Source organism: Schistocerca americana, chromosome 3 (genome assembly GCF_021461395.2).
Source record: "Schistocerca americana isolate TAMUIC-IGC-003095 chromosome 3, iqSchAmer2.1, whole genome shotgun sequence".
NCBI classification, from domain to species: Eukaryota; Metazoa; Arthropoda; class Insecta; order Orthoptera; family Acrididae; genus Schistocerca; species Schistocerca americana.
Window position 1 is genome coordinate 277,113,932 of NC_060121.1, and position 25,136 is coordinate 277,139,067.

General features: G+C 41.6%; 1 protein-coding gene across 6 annotated transcripts in view; it reads left to right on the forward strand.

Moving 5' to 3' along the window:
• LOC124605120 (ribonuclease 3) overlaps positions 1-25,136 on the forward strand; it is a 295,599-nt gene that overhangs the window by 162,248 nt on the left and 108,215 nt on the right. For all 6 annotated transcript variants that reach the window (XR_006978601.1, XR_006978602.1, XM_047136593.1 and 3 more), the window contains one exon: positions 13,547-13,707. Coding sequence is in view for 4 of the 6 variants with exons in the window: in XM_047136593.1 (XP_046992549.1) it covers positions 13,547-13,707 (161 nt within the window). In the remaining 2 variants the exon portion in view is untranslated. The remainder of the gene's footprint in view (positions 1-13,546; positions 13,708-25,136) is intronic.

Here is a 25,136-nt window from a genome sequence, read left to right on the forward strand (position 1 = left end):
CCAGTGGAAAGCATTGTATACTGAAAGTGACATAAGTATCTGAAGTGGGAGGGGCTGGGTGGACAGTGGAAGAGGAAACTGGTGGTTGGATGGTGTGGGGATAGTGGGTTACCTGTGATTAAGGCCAGGATAACGACAGGAGCAGAGGATATGCCTTAAGGATAACTTCCATCTGCATAGTTCAGAGAACTCGATGGTGGAGGGAAGGATCCAGATGGCTTGGGTTGCGAAGCAGCCATTCAAATTGAGACTATTGAGCTCAGCTGCAACTTCGCTCTGAACAACAGTGTGTCAGTGGCCATTCATCCGGTTGACAGCTAGTTGGTAGTCATACCAACATAAAAAGCTGTGCAGTGTTTGTAGCATAGTTGTATATGACATGGCTTCTTACACAAGTGACCCAGCTTCCGATGGGGTAGGAGAAGCATGTGACAGCACTGGAATAGGAGGTACTGGGTGGGTAGACTGGACAGGTCTCGAATCTTTGTGTGCCACAGGGTTATAATCCCTATGGCAAGAGTGTTGGGAGTGGGAATGGTAGAGGAATGGTCTAGGATGTTATGTAGGTTGGGTGGGTGACAGAACACCACTATAAGAGATGTGGAAAGGAACTTGGGTAGGATGTGTCTCATTTCAGGGCAAGATGAGAGAAAATCAAAGCCATGGCAAAGGTATGGTTCAGTTCTTCCAGTCCGGTGTGATGAGGGGGCACTTTTTCTTAGCTGAATCATGGAGTAGTGGGAGGATTGGGTGCATATAGGATATGGTGTGGGAAATCTGTTTGTGGATAAGCTTTGGAGGGTACTGCCTGTCTGTGAAGACCTCTGTGAGGCCTTCAGCATATTGGGCAAGGAAGTTCTCGTCACAGTAGATAAGTCATCCAAGGGTAGCTACACTGTGTGACAGGGATTTTTGATGTGAAAGGTATGGCGATTGTAAAAATGCAGATGCTGTTGGTGGTTAGTGAGTTTAATGTGGACAGAGATATGGATGGAGCCATCAGAGAGTGGAAATGGCAGGAAGGTGGCAGGTTAGTTAGAGGAGGACTTCGTGAAGAGGATGGGAGTAAAGGTGTTGAGGTTGTAAAGGTATGTGAATGGGTTGTTTTGATCCTGAGTCTAGATCATGAAGGTATCATCAGTGAACCTGAACCAGACTGAGGGTTGGGAGTTTTGGGAGGCTAGAAAGGTTTCCTCTAGATGGCCCATAAACGAGTTGGCATAGGAGGGTGTCATGTCCATTGCTGTGTCGCATCACCCAGTATCTCCCTGGACTGGAACAGTTGACCATAGCTTTCACCAGTGCTTTGATTATCTCTCAACTTCCAGTGAAACGAGGGACATCCTAGCCAAAGACCCTTCCCTCCCCTCCTGAAGTGGTGCTGTGTCACTCATCCAACTGCACAACATCCTAGTCCATCCCCATGCCACTCCAACCTAAACCCCTTATCACAGGGATCATATCCCTGTGGCAGACCATGGTGCAGGACTTTTCTAACCCACCCATCCAGCATATCCTACTCCAATCCTGTCACAGAGTATATCCTATCCTATCAGAGGCTGAGTCACCTGTGAAATCAGCCATATCGTATCCAACTCTGCTGCAAACACTGCATAGCTTTTTATGTTGGTATGACTACTAACCAACTGTCCACCAGGATGAATGACCACTGCCAAGCTGTTGTTAAGAACAAAGTTGATCACCCACAACATGTGGCTGAATACGGCATGCTCAATTTCAATGGCTGCTTCACAACCTGAGCCATCTGGATACTTCCCTCCAGCACCAGGTTCTCTGAACTACGACATGCTCAATTTCAATGGCTGCTTCACAACCTGAGCCATCTGGATCCTTCTCTCCAGCACCAGGTTCTCTGAACTACGCAGGTGGGAGTTATCTTTACAACACTTCCTCCACTATTGACAGCTCAATGCCTGTGCTTTTGGGTGAGTGGTCTCCTTTAGTCTAAAAGTATTTGCTTTCTACAAGAGCTTTCATACAACATTTATTTCTCATTACTTCTTGTATACCTTGACTTGTTCCACATCTCTGGAGGTTATCATCAATAGAGCAGTGGAGAAGTTGGTCTTCAGCAGCTTGGCTTTATTGAGGATTAAGCAGTTCTCCTTTTGTACTTCTTTAGTACTATTTGAGAGAGACTCTGAATGAATGGGTGCTCAACACCACTGGTGATTTGAGATTTTGATAATCATTTTCGCAGGTATTGTAAATTTGAGGCCATTGGAGAAGAATGATATTAATTCATTGAATACATCCTTAAAGTTATTTTATATCCTCATCTTAAGTGTGTCAGTGCTTTCCACATCCATTTATGCAGTCGCTGGATTTGAATTAGCTGTCCATTTGACAGACTTAATGATTAGGAGTCGTTTCCATGTATCCATTTCTACATGTTGGCCAATAGGCTGCAGGTAAAGTGCAAGTGATCGGTGAAAAGGGTTCTTGTATTCATGTTAATCTCTTTCCGTTGCTTTCTGCCCCACATAACTGTTCCAAATCCCAATTTTGTGGTCAGCCTTGTTTAAGTTTTCTCTAGCTTTTCCAAACTCTTTATGAGCAGATAGCAGAATGGCTCTTTCTGTAATGATGTGACTAGGTTTTTCTCCACTCTTTAAAAGCAAAATGACCGATGGCCTTTGTAGTCTGGTCCCTTCAACCCCCACAAACCAACCAACCTAAAAGCAAAACATGCTTTAAATTTCTGGAGTTATTCCTGCTAGTGTGAAGCTAGATAGTAGTTTAAAAGAAAGATGCAAGAAGAATGTGACCTTGTTCCCCTGAAGCACCTTCTTCACTTTAAGTTCACCATCAGTGGTGTGCCCATTTACAGTCTGATATTGTAGACATGCATTGTGTTTTCCATCTGTTGAAGTAATTTTCAGTTCAAAAGTTGTGTTGCTGGCAGATGATGGAGGACAGTCGCTTTAATGATACCAATTTATATTCAGGTCAGTAAAGCTGTTCCTTTTGTCAAATAAAATCAGTCATCAGCTGCACAAAACATTTTATTTCACTTTAGCCGGATTAGGTTTCAACAGATTAATCTGTCTTCTTTAGAAATTTGATACAGGCTTAAAGCATAAGTAAGCTGACATCAAATAAGAATCGGATGATAAAGATGAAGAATGTCTGAATTAATGAAACTATATGCAGACTGAGTTGGTCTGAATTGAGAAGTAATACAAATATCACTGCTCCTTAATTTTCTGAACCAAAAAATTGAAATATAAAGCAGAAAATGGATTCGTCAGCCATTTAACTTCCCCTACTGGGTAAAAGCCTCCTGTTGACTCTCTCACACATTACAGTCTTCTGCTACACTTGTCCACATTACTTCTGATTTTGTTTTTCTTCTAATAATTCCTTTCATACATGTCTCCATATTTCATTGAGCAAAATTCAGTTAAAACTGGCACTGTGCAATGATTATAAAATTTCTGTTTGAGACACATGAGAAACTTACTATATTTGCCCAACTATAAGATGACCCATTTTTTTAGAGGCTCCTTGAATAAGTTTTATTTTTAACACATTTTTGACAAGCTACTCCAAACTTATGCCACTGATTGATTTTTTACATTTTGATACTAAAAAAAGAAAGAAAATCAATAAAAATAAATGGTTTCTTTTAATTTTTATCTTCACTTTTTGCTTATTATGTGTGCCAGTCTCATGCAGTATCATTATTTTGAATCATCATCATTATTGTCATCATAATCTAAGCCTACTGACATTTTCTTCCTTCCTGACCTGTTCCCATAAGTATGCCATCCTCTGAACCACCAGTAGCATTGAATATGCAGCCTTTTTTTAATGGTCTTTTCATGATTGATTCACTTGATATTCATCATATTGCCTAACTCATCTTTGAACGTGCCCTCTTAGAATTTTAAAAGCGAATATCTCCTTAACACACATCACCACTCTTATGCATCTGCCACTGGAGTTGGTTGAGTTTCTCCATAATGCTTTCACACTTATTAAACATGTCCCACTCCTCACTGGATCTTCAAAACATCTTCTATAAATCTACCTTATTAAGGGTCTCTGGGTGGCAAGCAGTATTCAAGAATCAGTTTTGCAAGTGTTAGTCTCTCTTGCTTCATGGATGAGATAAATTTTCTGAATATTCTTCCAGTGGATCTCAGCCTGGCATTTGTTTGCTCTACAGTTAGTTTTATGTGGTCATTCCACTTTAGGTCTCTCTCGACAGTTACTCCTAGGTATTTTAGGGTTTTTATTGTTTCCATTGATTTTTTGGCAGTACGAAATCAAACAGTAATGTATCTGTTTGCTAATTTGCATACATTGATTTACACATCAGCTGTCTGTCCCTGCATCAGTTATCAATCCTCTTTCCTGTCTCTCACTGCTGTTCTATGACATTACAAACTTCCTATTGACAGCAGCATTGTCTGTGAACGGCCACATTGAGCTTACGGTGCTGTCTACTTGACCATTTATATATAGTGTAAACAATAACAACCCTACAGAACCTCCTGTGGGCACCCCCGAAATTACCCTTACATCTGTCAATTTCATCCCATTAAGAATAAGTTGTCTTCTTCTTCTTCTTCCTTTTTTTTCCCCCAGGAAGTCCTGACTCCAGTCACATATCTAGTCTGCTACTTTGTAAGTTTGTATTTTATTCACTAAATTACAGTGTGAAACTGCATTGAATGCCTGCTAGAAGTCAAGGAACACAGTAATATCCTAGCCACTTTTTTCTACAGTGCTCTAGGTTTGAAAGATAAACAGTGAACTGTTTACCACAACATATATGTTTGTGGAACCTGTGTTGATTTTTATAGAGGAAATTTTTGTTCTCCAAAAATGTCATAATGTGTGAGCATAAACCACATTCCATAATTCTACAACTGACTGCCATCTGTGATCTTAGCCTACAGTTATGTACATTTGTCTGACAACCTTTCTAGAAAATGACCTGAACTTTTTACAAATTGCTTGGTACCCTTTGTTGCTCCAGTGACCTAAAGTTAATTACTTCTAGAAGTAAAGCAAGTTCTTTTGTGTTATATCTATAGAAATCCCTAAGTATCTCATCCTATCCAGTGACATTTCCACTATTCAGCTAATTTGGTTTATTTCTATTTCACAATCCCTTATCTCAGTATTTATAGTAAGGACATTCTGGCAGAAAATATATAAATTAGGAGTAGCAAAAGTGGTGAGTTGTCAACAGGTACACACCAAAGGGAATAAAAACTTTGATAGCTTTTGGAAGAAACCCTTTAGTTAGCTAGTTCACACACACACACACACACACACACACACACACACACTTACACACACCTACACTGCCACTGCCATCTACACACACAATACCGGATACCAGGATTTCTGTCCAGGCATGTGGTCTGCGGTGGGATAGGAGTTGTATCGGGGGAGGGGGAGATATAGCTATTAGTTAACAGCTCAAAGGAAGGCAGCAGGTGTGGTGGCTAGGAATGTGGGAGAGATGGCAGGTGCATGGGCTAGGCATGTGATACATGGGTACCAGAACCACTGAGATGCAGCACAGGAAAGGTGGCATGGACTGGGAAGCGGTAACAGGACAAGCAACTGGGAAACTTAGATAGATGGTGGGGGACAGTTGTTTAGTGGACATTGAAGGCAGGAGAATTACGAGAGAAAAGGATGTCTTGCAAGGATAGTTCCCATGTACGTAGTTTAGAAAAGATGGTGCTTGGAGGAAGGATCCAGGTGGCATAGATTGTCTAACAGTCATTGAACATGAGCTTGTTGTGCCACTGGGTGGTCAACTTTGTGCTTGGCAACAGTTTGGCTGTGGCCATTCATTCTGGTGGACAGATGGTTGACTGTCATGCTGACATAAAGGGTTTTGCAGTGATTGCAGCAGAGTTGGTAAGTGACATCGCGGCTTTCACAGATGGCCCAGTCTCTGATGAGTTGGTATAAGCCTGTGATACGACTGGAGGCAGAAGTGCTGGGTGGTTGAATTGGGCAGCCTTGCATCTTGGTCTTCCACAGGGATTTGACCACTGTGGTAAGGGCTTGGGAATGGGAGTGGCATAGGGATGGACAGAGTTTTCATTCTCTTTGGTTTGTGCCTGTCGATAACTCAACACTTTTGCTATTCACTGAGTGGTCTCCTTTACTCCGACATTATCACAATATCAGTCATTTCAGCATTCTTGCAATGATTGAAAGGAGAACTAAATTACGATCTGCAGTGAAACAATTTCGGAAGTCCGAGTTCAGTACTTCTCCTTCTCTCTGTCATCTTCCATCTTGGAGGCAGTGTGGTTAGTGAGTGACTGACTATATGATTTTGATCTGCTTACTAATTGTACATACTACCAAAACTTCTTGGGATTTTTTAGTCAAATCAGTTATCATAATTTTACTTTTAGATTCATTTAACACTTCTTCCATTGCACTCTTATGCCCACTTTGGCCTCATTCAGGTTTTTGTGTCAAGTAGTTCATGACTTTCCTTAAATCTCTGATGCAATTGTGTTTTTTCTTTCATAGCAACTTTCTAAATTAACTACTGAGCCACAGTGCTTTCCTGCTTCTGAATGTTGCTCAGCACATATTGTTCTAAGACCCATTGTATGACGACACTTTTGAATTTTACTGATTTTTGCTCCACATCTTTGATCTCAGAACTGAATATTTGCTGTTCACTACTTAGAGACACTCTGGTTTTTGTCCTGTCACTCTTACTGGGCAAGAATATTTTACTACCTTCTTTAACATTTCTTGTAACCCATTGATGCCATAACAGCTCTATGATCAATGATGCCCTCCTCTACATCAGCTGATTCAAAAAGCTTAGGTCTGTTAGTTATTTGGAGGTCTACAAGAAGAGGTTTTCTAACTATCTTCTTGAAAAACACTCTCATATGATCTCTGTCTCTGCCACCAATTTTAATTGCCTTACTTTCCTAGTCTGTAACTGCAAAACTGAATCACTCACTATTACAATAGTGTGAACAGGAAACTTGATGGCAGTGTTCTGCCATTTTCTCCTACGTGCTATGTTACTATAGCTCCTAAAGCAAGTGGTCTATAAAAATATACAATTATCAAGTTTCATTATGTCTCCTAGATCTGTTATCTAATGAATCAGTTGTAGTTTTATTAAGTGTTTTTAGAGGGTGCACTCTTAATGTTGAGTGTCAACAAGTTATTAATCCTTCCATTACACTAACAATTACAAGTATTCATTGTTTTGATGAGCAGTAGTTTACATCTTCTGATGTGATTGCCCCTCTGTAACATTTAAAGGTTCAGCTCTAGCCATATTTTGTGCTGTCAAGTGAACAAGAAAAGCTCTAACAACAGAGTGCAAAAAGTCACATATGTTTAGGTATTTTTCAATTGCAAACCAATAGATGCCTGTGCTTGATAAGAAGCAGCAATTGTAAAAATATGGTTGGATTGTATAGTAGGTCTCAATTTCTGGATTATGACTACGTAAACATGGTGTTTCACAATTCATGTTACATACTTACACAGATTGTGGAGGAAACATAGTAGCTCAAGTTTTGCATTGGATCCAGTGTCCACAAATGTCATACAAAGACACTACAGAGCATTGGAGTTATAGGCAGCAACGCTTGTAAATGTACTATATACAAGGTAATTCTGTGATGATCTTACAGACTCTCAAAGATGATGGAGAAAGATAAATGTATCAATTTGAGATAAGGTTCTCCACACTGGGAACGAACGCGTCAGAACTTATAAGCTAAAACCATTCTTACACCTCTGACAGTGGAGTACATGTACTTGTACTATTGTTGCTAAGACTGTAGGGTAGGAAACTTTCAGAGGTGGTAGTTTGGATCCAAACAAGAAAAAAATGTCTAGTAGTTATGGGCTTCAAATTGCGTACCTTAAATGTTACAAGAACTTGTTCAATAGAGGAGATGTGTTTCACACTAGCAAAGATGAACAAGTGCTCGTAGCTCTTCAGGTATGCTTTTTATAGACCATATTTACTAGACATTTTTTCTTGTCTTGGTCCATACTACCACCTCTGAAAGTTGCATACCCTACATAATTAGCAACAACAGTACCGTTACATGTACAGAGGTATCAAAATATAAAATGTAACTTTCAATTTGTTCATTTCTGAACCCGGAACCCTTGCATCAAATTGATACATACCAATTTATCTGCAGGTGGACGGTTGTTTGATACCTGCCTGCCATTCACGTAACGTATCTGTGGTGTACAAGTGGCCACCTTTGGATTATACCCTTCTATTCATCCTGTTTGTAAAGCCTTTCTTTTGTGTTATCTGATAGACTTGTTGAAAAGGAAGGTTTAGGTTGTGGAGGAAAAAAGTATTTCCTGTCACACAGCCATGAGAAATTGGTCCAGATGGGAAAAAAGGCAGGCCACTTCACAGAGCTGGTATTTATAAATTAGTTATCGCAACCAAATATTGCGAAGAGTAAATGTAACAACTTACCAAACAATGAGGCATTCAATGGTTCATAGTCACACATACAAGACTGAAAAATTACTAAGATTTCTCTCTTTCTCACTCTCTCTCTCTCTCTCTCTCTCTCTGTGTATGTGTGTGTGTGTGTGTGTGTGTGTGTGTGTGCTTGCACTGTTTATATCCGACCTAGGGTTTTCCAGTATAATAGTCACCATACTTCAGATATGTTGACATTCACGTTGCTTCCACCATAAAAGTAATAATGTTTCCATTTCATTGAGCACATCACTCATAGTAAACAGTAAATAATATAAAGTTCGTGTTGATTAATTCGAAGAAATAAGTGTGTTTTGCACAAAGCAATGAGCAAACTTAAAGCTGCCATGCAAACATGATAAAATGAAGTCAGTTATTTTGTGAGAATTTCTGTGTCAGTATTTGTGACATCTTCTTTGTGAAATGTTCTTACTGTTATTTTTGCAATAATCAGTTAAAAAATGAAACCTCCAGCTAGGAATGCATGCACCAGCCCTTTCATTCAGGGGTACTACTCAATATTGAATACCGTATTTACTCGAATCTAAGCCGCACTCGAATATAAGCCGCACCCGAATATAAGCCGCACCCGAAAAATGAGACTCGAAATCAAGGAAAACAATTTTTCCCGAATCTAAGCCGCTCCCGAAATTTGAGACTCGAAATTCAAGGTGAGAGAAAAGCTTTAGACCGCCCCTCCAAATCGAAAAACAGTTGGTCCATTGAAACGTGAAACACAATTGAGGTCGAATGGATGAAGATACAGCTACAGTAGTTTGGTTCGAGTCGTAAGCTTAACAGTTAAGCTTTACCAGGTAGCCATTGCTATGTCAGGCGCTCCGTCCGTATTTATACGAGTACCCTTCCTTTTTCGTTTCGTGTGCTTCGTCTGGTTTGAATCGATTGCTTATTTTGCTTTGATCTGATAAGTGCTGTTCTTTTTGTTACAGGTGTTTATGTCACTCTAAGCTGAAAATGCATTATTGTACTGTGTCATGCATTGTTTGTTACATTCTGATAATGCGTGTTTACGACCTGTCGCCGCTCGCGGCAAGGCTTGCTTTTGTGCGCGCTACCGCGGCTTACAATTAAAAAAAAAAGTAAACAAAAGAGAGGAATTGTCTCATAAGCGAAACAATGGCGAGAGTCTGCTATTTCTTGTTACTTAAACTGCTGCTTTCTTTGATAATGATCAACAAGAACCAAATAACAGACTGCGTATGATAGATGTTCTGAACGAGAGTTTATCGAAAAATTTTCTCTGTTTGAAAATCTTTGCAGACGACATCTTTAGTACATTACATTCTGCACAGAAATTAGGGTCATCTTAGATTTAAAAATCTAGTCAGTTGCCGTGCTTAGTTTCTGACTGTATCACTATTCAGCATAAGAATAATACGAATATAAACATGATATGATATGTATATTCTTCTGCATTTGCTGTTCTAGTTTCGTAGTTTATTAGGCAGACAGGATTTAAATGAAATAGCAGCAAACACGAAAGAATACATTGCATAATGTTTACATTCTTCTACCTTTTAATTTAGTTACTGACGCAGAGGTTTTGGCGCCAGTATTTATCTTTGTGCCTGCAAAGCATACCTGTCTAGCGCGACATATATTTGACGGCAGAAGTTAGTTTTGGCGACACCTACCAACATTTTTCAGAACTTCCGCTTACTTTGCACTCGATTCTAAGCCGTAGGCGGTTTTTTGGATTACAAAAACCGGAAAAAAAGTGCGGCTTAGATTCGAGTAAATACGGTATGTACAAGTACCATCAAATAGGGTCAAATTGGCAGGTTTTGGACTTTAAACATAAGTGTTTCTGAAACCAATAAAATTAATATATTTATTTTTCTTTCAGAGCATGAATATTGAGCTATAATAACAAAATTTTTGGTCTTTATTACCTTTTGCTCTGACAGGTTGGAAAATTTGAAAAAAAACTGCATTTGGCCGATTGTCTGTTATGTGATAATTGTGAATTGTTTATGACTCTGGTGACTTTAATTGTTCTTAAGCTGTATCAGTAATTGAGCGAAAAATATAGCATAATAATGAAATTTTAGTACTAATTTCGGAGTAACACACAAAGAAAGTGTAAGGAGAAAATGTGATCCCAACTTTGCTTTATGAAATTCTGAAAAAACTGTGTCTTCATTGTACGCTAAATCATAACATGTCAACTTCAGAAGAAAAATCCCCCCTTCATCCAAGTATTGGGTTTGATATTTTTTTTTACATCAACTGAAATCTCAGTAGTGTCTGTATCATCATATACAGGCTACACAAAATGCGACTCATTTCTATAAAGGAATGTATCATCTAGCTGCCATTAACATTTCAGAAGAACTTTCTCCCCGTAGTGTTTCACCGTCTTCTTGGAGCAGTATTGAACTAGCACCCATTCAGATCGATTTGGAGTTTTGATCTGGAAAGAATAGAGAAGAAGAATGAAAATCTAATGAAATTTTTATAAGCAAAGATAAGATAGTTACATACAGCCACCTCTCATACTTCATTATCAGTTTCATCATCTCCGTCAGAGCTGGAAGACTAGCCCTGACACAAGTTCTTTCAACCCTTCTCGGTAGCTGAAGTACCACCTTTGGACTCATGGATCCGTTTTCCACTGGAGTGTCCTTATTTGCAATAGATCTTGCTGGAATTATGTTCAGTTTCTTCTGTTTCACTGATGTGGTGCTCCCCTTGTTACTCTGTCTCAGTTCCTTTACTCTTCAACTAGTGTAGTGTTAACTACATTCTTTTCATCTACATCATTGTTATTAGGATCAGTGCCATGTAGTGCTGGAAATCTCTGTATTAAGTGGGTGAATACCACAAACTGAAAACCCACTTACGGCATTCTTCTTAATTCTGATTTCTCCTGTATGCAAAAGTCCCTTTTCAGTGGCCAGTAAAGCTGGACTTAATTTGTTCCAGTCTGTTACACTTGCTCTCCAGCATTTCGTGAGAGATACAAAGAACAAAATGTCCAGAGGTTGACAGAGATGTGTTGCATTAGGTGGCAAACATGCAAATACTACATTATGTTCTTCGTAGGATTTCTACATATCGCCAATAAAATTTGATGACAGATTATTAAAACTTTTCATCTCTCAATTAATTTTGCATGAGGCAAAAATACTTTCTGGAACCAGTGAATGAAAGTGAGAGTTAAACTAACAATGATTGGTATGAAAAGTAACATGACCCTTTTGAGCAGCATTGCTTTGTGCAGAATACAGCACCTTTTGGACTTCCTTCACACCAGGAATCCCACATATTGGCTGCCTTATATACACCGTGAGGCAGCAATGTTTCACCTGCTGCTAATATGCACGTCATAATAGTTACCAAGCTCTGAGTGGTTCACTAGATTGTCAGGATATTTGACAGCTCTTCTGAAAATAAGTTTCTTTTTTCTGGGGTCATAATTCTCAACATAGTTAAAAATGGCATTGGAACTCACCTCATCCAGTGTTTCTGTAAGTTTGTAATGGAAATCTGACAATGAGTGGTCCACTCCAGCTGTAGCCCTCTTTTCCTCAGGTTGCAAAATTGTGAAATCCCATCAGTAGAGCCTTCACTTCTTTTGCTCTAGAAACTGGCTGACAATCTTCTGTTTTATCAGAGTTCCTTTGGAAATTTTATACACTATGCTAGCCTAGTTAATATTTATTTTTCCATTTAAAATTTCTGTGAGACACAGTTCTAAGATTTCCATGCTATATTTCTTGAATTTACATGATTTACATTTGGACATACATGGCATTTTCTCACTATAAACTCTTACAATGCCAATTGTTTGTGGCAAATTCATAACTTAACACACAGACAATTGCAACAATGTCTTCCTCACTCCACCACTAGGCTGTTATAGACAGTTGTTACTGCATCCACTGTGTGACATTGTTGCCACATTTATTATGTTACATTCTTGACACATTCATGAATGTTTCTTCACAAAAGACCAGCCTGAGAAAAGATGGTCAAATTCATCGTGTTTCTCATGTGATCAACTTCACCCTGATTTCACCAAGAATTTGCTAAGTTTTATTTATGTGACTATAAAAGGGTAAGTATAATAGATTAACCTTTATTATTACTCTACTTGCCATTGACAAGGGTCAAAGCACAACATACATACCATGAGAAACATCATGAGTTATTTTGTGTCAGTCACATGCATAAAAATCTCCAGTCATTAAAAAAGTTTAAAAAAACAGTCCATCTGCCAACAATTAGTATTCAGAAAGAGGTTAGGAATGCTATATGTTTAGCCACTGCACAATTACGAACTTTTGAACAGTAAGTATAATAACTAAAATAAAAGAATTTTCATTATCAATATGTAGTTGTTTAAAATAAAATATTTTTGAACTTTTCGGTCAACTCATGCCAGTGATCAACTTCACTGTGGCAATAAAAGTGTGTTACATATTGTATAGTGTGTGTTCACAGGCACAGTTTCATAAAGATCGTATCCACAAAATTTAACAAATATTCTTTGTTAGATCATGAGTATATTCAAAGATAACTAGAAAGCTCAAAATGACATGTGCAAAGTGACCCAGCATGCACAGGAACTGGAATATTGTCTGTGATTAATGTACCTTCTTTTCTTTCTCTGTGGCCCCTCCCCCCCCCCCCCCCCCCCCTTTTTTTTCCTCCAACACCAGTTCATTTTCTCCTCAAAATTAATGTTATTATGTAAATCAAATGTTTTGTGTGTCACACAGCACTACACAATATATTATATCGACTATAGTTTCTGATCATTGTTTATTTCCTGTGTGTATTCAATGATGATCAGATTCTCATGCCTCATTTCTATGCATTTTGTTGTCTAAGGCCCCTTATAGTGAACCTTTATCTTAGCTTGCTGGTAGATAGATCATTGATGATTTTCTTTGTTGTGCCATGTATATATTTTCACCAAGCATTTAATTTTTTTCTTGTTAATAGTTTATATGTTAGTGGGTAGTTATGTCCCAAAGCTAATTTTTAATAAGATGATCATTTGAGCAATTTGTATCTTAACAGGGACTTCAGTACTGCCAAGTGTTTTGCCATGTGTGTTTCTTTCCTCGTCTGCAAGACTTCATTATGAACCAGGACTGGAATGATCCAAAGTCTAAGCTACAACAGTGTTGTCTCACCTTACGCACCATGGAGGGAGGGGAGCCTGATATTCCTCTTTACAAGTAATAATATTTTATTATTTTGCTTAGAAAAATTATTTTTGTGTACAACGAGTTTTAGTGCCCTTTTTATCCTCATGATCTTTTGTTTCTCTACTGCTTTCATTTCATATGTGTCTACTGAACAATTTGATTATTCCATAAGAAATGGCACAGTGCTTCAGCTGAAATGGCCATTTTTAAAAAGCTGTTTCCTTGGTTAATTTTGGCACATGTTGAAATCAGATATTGAAAATAGCTGCACAGTAAGGGAAAATTTAGCTGTTTTAGGAAGCTTTAGTTCAAGTCAAGAAAGGATGAGAAGTGAAGTCCATTAAAATTCATGAGTCAGAATATAAGATAGTGGTTAGCTATTATGGTTAGTAATATAACAGAAAATTTCTTTGGAGCTTGAAGAAATATTATGTGAGGACACGACAGTCCATCACAGATAAAGAGGAAAATAAAAGTATCATAATGATAGGCATAGTTCAGTGTCTTTGATTAAAAAACCAAGAGCTATGGATTCAGTGTTCAAACCCAGCACTGCTTACATTCCAAATAAATGTCATCAGCTATGACAGCTAAAGATGTCCGGTATAAGAAGTCACCCTGATTCTGCCAACAATCATCTCTAAAGAGGGTGGAGAAGTGAACAGAGGTTAAGTGCACATTCTTGTCCAGGTGGGAAACTGTCCCTAAAGGCAGAAGAATTGACAGAAGGTAATGGAAACCAGTGCATTAAAGAGACATAATGTGTATTCACCGGAAATGTGGCCTTTAACTTAGAAAGTATTATGTTGATCCTTCCATTGCCAAAAGATTCCAGATTAGTACTATGTTAGAATCCCTAAGTGAGGACTGATGAGGGGAAGTTTGAAAGCATCGCAAGGAAGTTATTTGGAGTTTTCTATACGCTGAATCTCTTTTACCACCAATCATTTCTGTGTGTTGCAAAGTGGAATGTCATAAATCTGAAAATGGTAGGAAAAACAGAAAATCTGGAAACAGAAATGCAAAGGTTAAAGTTAAATGTATGATGAGTAAGAAAAGTGAAACAGAAAAAATATATCTGCGGAGATAAATAGAGTAATTATATATAAAAACAAAGATGAGGTGACTTACCGAACAAAAGCGCTGGCAGGTCGATAGACACACAAACAAACACAAACATACACACAAAATTCAAGCTTTCGCAACAAACTGTTGCCTCATCAGGAAAGAGGGAAGGAGAGGGGAAGACGAAAGGAAGTGGGTTTTAAAGGAGAGGGTAAGGAGTCATTCCAATCCCGGGAGCGGAAAGACTTACCTTAGGGGGAAAGGAGGACAGGTATACACTCGCACACACACACATATCCATCCACACATACAGACACAAGCAGACACATTTAAAGACAAAGAGTTTGGGCAGAGATGTCAGTCGAGGCAGAAGTGTAGAGGCAAAGAAGTTGTTGAAAGACAGGTGAGGTATGAGTGGCGGCAACTTGAAATTAGCGGAGATTGAGGCCTGGCGGATGACGAGAAGAGAGGATATACTGAAGGGCAAGTTCCCATCTCCGGAGTTCGGATAGGTTGGTGTTGGTGGGAAGTATCCAGATAACCCGGACGGTGTAACATTGTGCCAAGATGTGCTGGCCGTGCACCAAGGCATGTTTAGCCACAGGGTGATCCTCATTACCAACAAACACTGTCTGCCTGTGTCCATTCATGCGAATGGACAGTTTGTTGCTGGTCATTCCCACATAGAATGCGTCACAGTGTAGGCAGGTCAGTTGGTAAATCACGTGGGTGTTTTCACACGTGGCTCTGCCTTTGATCGTGTACACCTTCCGGGTTACAGGACTGGAGTAGGTGGTGGTGGGAGGGTGCATGGGACAGGTTTTGCATCGGGGGCGGTTACAAGGATAGGAGCCAGAGGGTAGGGAAGGTGGTTTGGGGATTTCATAGGGATGAACTAACAGGTTACGAAGGTTAGGTGGACGGCGGAAAGACACTCTTGGCGGAGTGGGGAGGATTTCATGAAGGATGGATCTCATTTCAGGGCAGGATTTGAGGAAGTCGTATCCCTGCTGGAGAGCCACATTCAGAGTCTGGTCCAGTCCCGGAAAGTATCCTGTCACAAGTGGGGCACTTTTGTGGTTCTTCTGTGGGGGATTCTGGGTTTGAGGGGACGAGGAAGTGGCTCTGGTTATTTGCTTCTGTACCAGGTCGGGAGGGTAGTTGCGGGATGCAAAAGCTGTTTTCAGGTTGTTGGTGTAATGATTCAGGGATTCCGGACTGGAGCAGATTCGTTTGCCACGAAGACCTAGGCTGTAGGGAAGGGACCGTTTGATGTGGAATGGGTGGCAGCTGTCATAATGGAGGTACTGTTGCTTGTTGGTGGGTTTGATGTGGACGGACGTGTGAAGTTGGCCTTTGGACAGGTGGAGGTCAACGTCAAGGAAAGTGGCATGGGATTTGGAGTAGGACCAGGTGAAACTGATGGAACCAAAGGAGTTGAGGTTGGAGAGGAAATTCTGGAGTTCTTCTTCACTGTGAGTCCAGATCATGAAGATGTCATCAATAAATCTGTACCAAACTTTGGGTTGGCAGACTTGGGTAACCAAGAAGGCTTCCTCTAAGCGACCCATGAATAGGTTGGCGTACGAGGGGGCCATCCTGGTACCCATGGCTGTTCCCTTTAATTGTTGGTATGTCTGGCCTTCAAAAGTGAAGAAGTTGTGGGTCAGGATGAAGCTGGCTAAGGTGATGAGGAAAGAGGTTTTAGGTAGGGTGGCAGGTGATCGGCGTGAAAGGAAATGCTCCATCGCAGCGAGGCCCTGGACGTGCGGAATATTTGTGTATAAGGACGTGGCATCAATGGTTACAAGGATGGTTTCCGGGGGTAACAGATTGGGTAAGGATTCCAGGCGTTCGAGGAAGTGGTTGGTGTCCTTGATGAAGGATGGGAGACTGCATGTAATGGGTTGAAGGTGTTGATCTACGTAGGCAGAGATACGTTCTGTGGGGGCTTGGTAACCAGCTACAATGGGGCGGCCGGGATGATTGGGTTTGTGGATTTTAGGAAGAAGGTAGAAGGTAGGGGTGCGGGGTGTCGGTGGGGTCAGGAGGTTGATGGAGTCAGGTGAAAGGTTTTGCAGGGGGCCTAAGGTTCTGAGGATTCCTTGAAGCTCCGCCTGGACATCGGGAATGGGGTTACCTTGGCAAACTTTGTATGTGGTGTTGTCTGCAAGCTGACGCAGTCCCTCAGCCACATACTCCCGACGATCAAGTACCACGGTCGTGGAACCCTTGTCTGCCGGAAGAATGACGATGGATCGGTCAGCCTTCAGATCACGGATAGCCTGGGCTTCAGCAGTGGTGATGTTGGGTGTAGGATTAAGGTTTTTTAAGAAGGATTGAGATGCAAGGCTGGAAGTCAGAAATTCCTGGAAGGTTTGGAGAGGGTGATTTTGAGGAAGAGGAGGTGGGTCCCGCTGTGACGGAGGACGGAACTGTTCCAGGCAGGGTTCAATTTGGATGGTGTCTTGAGGAGTCGGATCATTAGGAGTAGGATTAGGATCATTTTTCTTCGTGGCAAAGTGATACTTCCAGCAGAGAGTACGAGTGTAGGACAGTAAATCTTTGATGAGGGCTGTTTGGTTGAATCTGGGAGTGGGGCTGAAGGTGAGGCCTTTGGATAGGACAGAGGTTTCGGATTGGGAGAGAGGTTTGGAGGAAAGGTTAACTACTGAATTAGGGTGTTGTGGTTCCAGATTGCGTTGATCGGAATTTTGAGGTTTTGGAGGGAGTGGAGCTGGAAGTGGGAGATTGAGTAGATGGGAGAGACTGGGTTTGTGTGCAATGAGAGGAGGTTGAGGTTTGCTAGAAAGGTTGTGAAGGGTGAGTGAGTTGCCTTTCCGGAGGTGGGAAACCAGGAGATTGGATAGTTTTTTGAGGTGGAGGGTGGCATGCTGTTCTAATTTACGGTTGGCCTGTAGGAGGATGCTCTGAACAGCCGGTGTGGATGTGGGAGAGGAAAGATTAAGGACTTTTATGAAGGATAGGAGTTGACGGGTGTGTTCATTGGCTGAGTTGATGTGTAGGTGAAGGATTAGGTGGGTGAGGGCAATGGATTGTTCAGTTTGGAACTGGTATAGGGACTGATGGAAGGAAGGGTTGCAGCCAGAGATGGGAACTTTAAGTGTGAGGCCTTTGGGGGTGATGCCAAATGTCAGACAAGCCTGAGAAAACAGAATATGGGAGTGTAATCTGGCTAGGGCGAAGGCATGATTGCGGAGGGAATGTAAATAAAACTTAATGGGGTCATTGTGGGGGTGTTGTGAGGGTGACATGGTATTAGAAGGTGGAAAGTGTAACATGAGGTGAAATGAAAATGAAAATAAAAATATATGGGGAGAGATAAAGGTGAACCGGAAAGAAACTGGAGATCTGGAATGAAAAAAGGCGAATAGGTGTTGGTTACAGCTGGGCTATGTTGGACTTGGGTTGGTAGACAACGATATGCATAAAGGTTAGGTGGTTGTGTTGCCGCCAAAACACGTTAAAGGACGGAGAAATTCGGGAAAATTTCGAAAAAACTGCGTGTGGTATATTAAAAGGAGTGGTATTGTGGTGGCAGATTATGAAAATGAGGTTAACAATTGTCTGACGAAGAAATAATCGCGTTAAAACCTGTGGGAAGCGGCTAAAAATGATCAGTGGTGTGGGAAAAACGGAAATGGAAATAAAGCGAAAGTTATTAGAACTGGCCGAAATGGTTGTTTAAAAGGTGAAAGGAGCTGTTTGTGAACTAGAAACGGTGGATATTATAGCGGCGGTACTGCTGAAAGCGGCAAAAAAATTTTTTTTGTTATGGTTTGGAAGTGGGTTACGTATTATTGAGTATATATATAGGCGGGATAAAATAGTATAGCAGATTACGGTAAAAAGGAGAAGGTGAATACAAAGTGAAACTACTGGCAAAAACAGAAAGAGGAAAATAAGACGACAGAAAAGATTTCGAAATGCAACAGTGACAATAACAAACGTAATTGTTGGATTCAAATTAATGATATCAATATAATGGAAGGAAACATTCCACATGGGAAAAATTATATATAAAAACAAAGATGAGGTGACTTACCGAACAAAAGCGCTGGCAGGTCGATAGACACACAAACAAACACAAACATACACACAAAATTCAAGCTTTCGCAACAAACTGTTGCCTCATCAGGAAAGAGGGAAGGAGAGGGGAAGACGAAAGGAAGTGGGTTTTAAAGGAGAGGGTAAGGAGTCATTCCAATACCGGGAGCGGAAAGACTTACCTTAGGGGGAAAGAAGGACAGGTATACACTCGCACACACACACATATCCATCCACACATACAGACACAAGCAGACACATTTAAAGACAAAGAGTTTGGGCAGAGATGTCAGTCGAGGCAGAAGTGTAGAGGCAAAGAAGTTGTTGAAAGACAGGTGAGGTATGAGTGGCGGCAACTTGAAATTAGCGGAGATTGAGGCCTGGCGGATGACGAGAAGAGAGGATATACTGAAGGGCAAGTTCCCATCTCCGGAGTTCGGATAGGTTGGTGTTGGTGGGAAGTATCCAGATAACCCGGACAGTGTAACATTGTGCCAAGATGTGCTGGCCGTGCACCAAGGCATGTTTAGCCACAGGGTGATCCTCATTACCAACAAACACTGTCTGCCTGTGTCCATTCATGCGAATGGACAGTTTGTTGCTGGTCATTCCCACATAGAATGTGTCACAGTGTAGGCAGGTCAGTTGGTAAATCACGTGGGTGCTTTCACACGTGGCTCTGCCTTTGCTTGTGTACACCTGGAATCCTTACCCAATCTGTTACCCCCGGGAACCATCCTTGTAACCATTGATGCCACGTCCTTATACACAAATATTCCGCACGTCCAGGGCCTCGCTGCGATGGAGCATTTCCTTTCACGCCGATCACCTGCCACCCTACCTAAAACCTCTTTCCTCATCACCTTAGCCAGCTTCATCCTGACCCACAACTTCTTCACTTTTGAAGGCCAGACATACCAACAATTAAAGGGAACAGCCATGGGTACCAGGATGGCCCCCTCGTACGCCAACCTATTCATGGGTCGCTTAGAGGAAGCCTTCTTGGTTACCCAAGTCTGCCAACCCAAAGTTTGGTACAGATTTATTGATGACATCTTCATGATCTGGACTCACAGTGAAGAAGAACTCCAGAATTTCCTCTCCAACCTCAACTCCTTTGGTTCCATCAGTTTCACCTGGTCCTACTCCAAATCCCATGCCACTTTCCTTGACGTTGACCTCCACCTGTCCAAAGGCCAACTTCACACGTCCGTCCACATCAAACCCACCAACAAGCAACAGTACCTCCATTATGACAGCTGCCACCCATTCCACATCAAACGGTCCCTTCCCTACAGCCTAGGTCTTCGTGGCAAACGAATCTGCTCCAGTCCGGAATCCCTGAATCATTACACCAACAACCTGAAAACAGCTTTTGCATCCCGCAACTACCCTCCCGACCTGGTACAGAAGCAAATAACCAGAGCCACTTCCTCGTCCCCTCAAACCCAGAATCCCCCACAGAAGAACCACAAAAGTGCCCCACTTGTGACAGGATACTTTCCGGGACTGGACCAGACTCTGAATGTGGCTCTCCAGCAGGGATACGACTTCCTCAAATCCTGCCCTGAAATGAGATCCATCCTTCATGAAATCCTCCCCACTCCACCAAGAGTGTCTTTCCGCCGTCCACCTAACCTTCGTAACCTGTTAGTTCATCCCTATGAAATCCCCAAACCACCTTCCCTACCCTCTGGCTCCTATCCTTGTAACCGCCCCCGATGCAAAACCTGTCCCATGCACCCTCCCACCACCACCTACTCCAGTCCTGTAACCCGGAAGGTGTACACGATCAAAGGCAGAGCCACGTGTGAAAGCACCCACGTGATTTACCAACTGACCTGCCTACACTGTGACGCATTCTATGTGGGAATGACCAGCAACAAACTGTCCATTCGCATGAATGGACACAGGCAGACAGTGTTTGTTGGTAATGAGGATCACCCTGTGGCTAAACATGCCTTGGTGCACGGCCAGCACATCTTGGCACAATGTTACACCGTCCGGGTTATCTGGATACTTCCCACCAACACCAACCTATCCGAACTCCGGAGATGGGAACTTGCCCTTCAGTATATCCTCTCTTCTCGTCATCCGCCAGGCCTCAATCTCCGCTAATTTCAAGTTGCCGCCACTCATACCTCACCTGTCTTTCAACAACTTCTTTGCCTCTACACTTCTGCCTCGACTGACATCTCTGCCCAAACTCTTTGTCTTTAAATATGTCTGCTTGTGTCTGTATGTGTGGATGGATGTGTGTGTGTGCGAGTGTATACCTGTCCTTCTTTCCCCCTAAGGTAAGTCTTTCCGCTCCCGGGATTGGAATGACTCCTTACCCTCTCCTTTAAAACCCACTTCCTTTCGTCTTCCCCTCTCCTTCCCTCTTTCCTGATGAGGCAACAGTTTGTTGCGAAAGCTTGAATTTTGTGTGTATGTTTGTGTTTGTTTGTGTGTCTATCGACCTGCCAGCGCTTTTGTTCGGTAAGTCACCTCATCTTTGTTTTTATATATAATTTTTCCCATGTGGAATGTTTCCTTCCATTATATTGATAAATAGAGTAATATACGTAGTATCAGAAAATGATATAAGGGTAATATAATTTGTTATTAATAGAAATATAGAGCAAAGGGTGAATTAATGTGAGCAATTCAGTGATAGGATTATTCAAATTAGAATTGAAACCAGTTAACATCAATTATACTGTAGCAACAAACAGAAGATGATGAGAGAGTATAGAAAGGAGATAAACAAGTAACTTAGTATGTAAAGGGAGATGAGACTCCAGGTATCAAGGGGGATTGGAATGCTATAGTGAGTGAAGGAATAGAATACTATATTATGGGGGAATAGGGGATCAGCAATAGAAATGAGAGAGGAGAAAGACTCCTTGAGTTCTGCAATAAAGTTCAGCAAGTAACAGCAAATACACTGTTCAAAAACCATTAGAGGTGGTGTACTTAGATAGACTCAGAGAGACATAAAAATACCTGCTAGATGAGATCCTGGTGAGACAGATATTATGAAATCAGATATTACATTGTAAGGCTTACCCAGTAGCTGAAACAAACTCGGATATTAATTTGATAATAATGAAGAGAAGGCTGAAGGATAAGAGACTCATCAAGAACAATGAACACACAAAGAAGTGCAATACTGAAGTACTGAGTAGTGATTCTGTGTGTTCATAGTTCTTGGAGGCTGTGGACACTGTTATACTGACTACCATAATAGTTCAGTTGAGAAGTAATGGACATCTCTAAAAAGGGTAAACACAGAAGTGGAGTTGACAGATATAAGCATGGTAATGATAACTGCGAAAAAACTGTTCAGGAAAAGAAAGGAGTACAGTAAGACAAGAAACTTAGGAATAAAATCAATAGAAAGTGCAAGGAAGCTGAAGTGAAACGGGTGCAAAAAAAATGTTCAGAAATCGGAAGGGAAATGATTGGTGGTAAAAGAGATTCAGCATATAGAAAACTCCAAATAACTTCCAGAGAATTCAAAAGAAAAGCACCAACATTAAGAATGCAAAAGGAATTCCGCTGTTACATTATACTCACAGGAGGCAGTATCAGTTGATGAAAAGAGTGCTCTGAAGAAAAAAAGCAAAAGCAGATAAACATGAGAAATATCAAATTATCAGCACCATAATTCATGCATCCAACTATCTACTGAAAGTAATATACAGTAGGTACTAATCTGACATGAATACACTGACACAGGAGAGGAATTGTGGCGTGTTGCATCAAACTTGTCAGCAGAATGATGATCCAGAGGGTGAGGAGTCATTCCAATCCCGGGAGCGTAAAGACTTACCTTAGGGGGGGAAAAGGACAGGTTTACACTCGTGCACACACACACACACACACACACATATCCATCCGCACATATACAGAGATAAAACATGCTTTACACCACATCCTACACCCCATGTAACTAAAACCAGTGAGGATTATCGTTTCCATTTGTTTGTTGTGCAGAACCTTACAGTCTACTTTCTGTAACATTATTTTATCCTCTCACTGTTGTATGTCTACCTTGAATTCACGATCCCCAGGTTCCTTTTTTACACATAAAGGAGCTTCTTGCCCTTGTACCTACCATACTAAACAGGCATAACCCAATTTCATTCTGTTGTCTCAAAAAAGTCACCTAAACAATCAAAACTCCAGGTTGCAATATGAACGATGTAATGAAAGGTAGATTGACAGTATTATGGAAAGTTTGATTGCTACTTGCCATATAGTGGAGATGTTGAGTCACAGACAGGCTCAAGAAAAACACTGCTAAATAACTAAGCTTCCAACCAAAAGGCTGTCTTCTGAGTTAGGCAACATACACACTCACATTCATGTGAACATGGCTCACACACACGACCACTGTCTCTGGCTGCCGAGGCCAGACTGCAAGCAACTGCACATGCTGGGAGAAGCATTGTGGGTGGTGGGATAAGGGGGAGGCTGGGGCTAAGGGGGAGGCATAGCAGGGTAAGGGGAGCATACAGGGACAAGGTAGAGAGAGGGTATGACAGCTAGGTGCAGTCTGGAGGTTAGATGGAGAGAAGGGGACGGGAGTGCAGCAGTGGGGGTGAGAGAACTAAAAAACCTGTGAGTGCGTTGGTGGAAAAGAAAGCTGTGTAGTGCTGGAATTGGAACAGGGTAGGGGGTAGTTGGGTAAAGGCCAATGACTAACAAAAGTTAAGGCCAAGAGGGTTGTGGGAACATAGGATATATTGCAGGGAGAATTCTCACCAACACAATTCAGAAAATCTGGTGTTGGTAGAAAGGATCCAGATGGCACAGGCTGTGAAGCAGTCATTCAAAGAGGAAAGTTGTGTTGACAGCGTGTTCAGCAACTGTTTCTTCACATCATTTTATTGGTGGTCATTCTTGTGAACAGACCGCATGTTTTTTGTCGTACCCATGTAGAATGCAGCACAGTGGTTGCAGCTTAGCTAATAGATCACATGACTGGTTTCAGAGGTAGCCCTGCCTTTGACGGGATAGGTAATGCTTTTGACAAGACTGGAGTAGGTGGTGGTGGAAGGATCTATGGGACAGGTCTTGTATCTGGGTCTATTACAGGGATATGGGTCATAAGACAAGAGGTTAGAAGCAAGGGTTGAGTATGAATGGACGAGGATATTGTGTAAGTCCAGTGGGTGGTGTAATACCACTGTGGGACTAGTGGAAAGGATAATGGATAGGACATTCCTCATTTCAGGGCTACACTGTGGCAAAGAATGTGAGTCAGTTGCTCTGTGGTACTGAGTCACGAGGAGACTGCCAGATGGTGCGACTTTGGGAGGTGGTGGGTGACTGGAGAGATAAGGCATAGGAGATCTGTTTCTGTATAAGGCTGTGAGTAAACTATGGTTTATGAAGGCCTCAGTGAGACTATTGGTATATTTTGAGAGGGCTGCCCGTCACTAAAGATGCAGTGGCCAGGCTGTACAGAAGGGACTTCATGATATGCAGTGGGTGGCAGCTGTCAAAGTGGAGATATTGCTGGTGTTTGGTAGGTTTGATATGGATGGAGGTACTGATGTAGTGATACGGACAGAGGTACTGATGTAGCCATCCTTGAGGTGGAAGTCAACATCAAGGGAGGTAACTTGTGTTGAGAAGGACCATGTGAAGGGAGTGGGGGAGAAGATGATGTGGTTCTGGAGGAATGTGGATAGGGTGTCCTCACCCTCAATGCAGATTACTGAATTGAGAGAGAGAGAGGGGGGGGGGAGGAGAGGGGTTATGTTCTGGGTGGTCGGGAAGGATTCCTGTAGATGGCCCATGAATAGGTTGGCTTGGATGGTGCCATGCAGTTGCCCATTGCCATACCCTGGATCTGTATGTAGGTAATGCCTTCAAAGGAGAAGTAATTGTGGTTAACAATGCAGTTGATCATGCTTATAAGGAAGAGGCTGTAAATTTGGAATCCGTTGGGCGTTGGGACTGGTAGTTCTCAATTGCGACAAGGCCATAGGCGTTAGAGATGTTAGCGTAAAGGGAGGTGGCATCAGTAGTAACGAGCAGGGCACTGTGTAGTAAACAAACAGGAATTGTGGAGAATCAGTAAAGTAAATGATTTGTATCTTTTATTTTGAGGGTAGGTTGCAGGTAAAAGATTAGAGGTGTTGGTCTGTTAGAACAGAGACTCTCTCAGTGGGGGCATGGTAATGGGCCACAGTGGGGCGTTTTGAGGGATTGGGAATATGGACGTAAGGAAACATGTAGAAGGTAGGTGTGTGGGAAGTGGTAGGGGTGAGGAGAGAGATGGTCTCCAGATAGAGGTTCTGGGATGGGCCTAAGGATTTGAGGAGAGACTG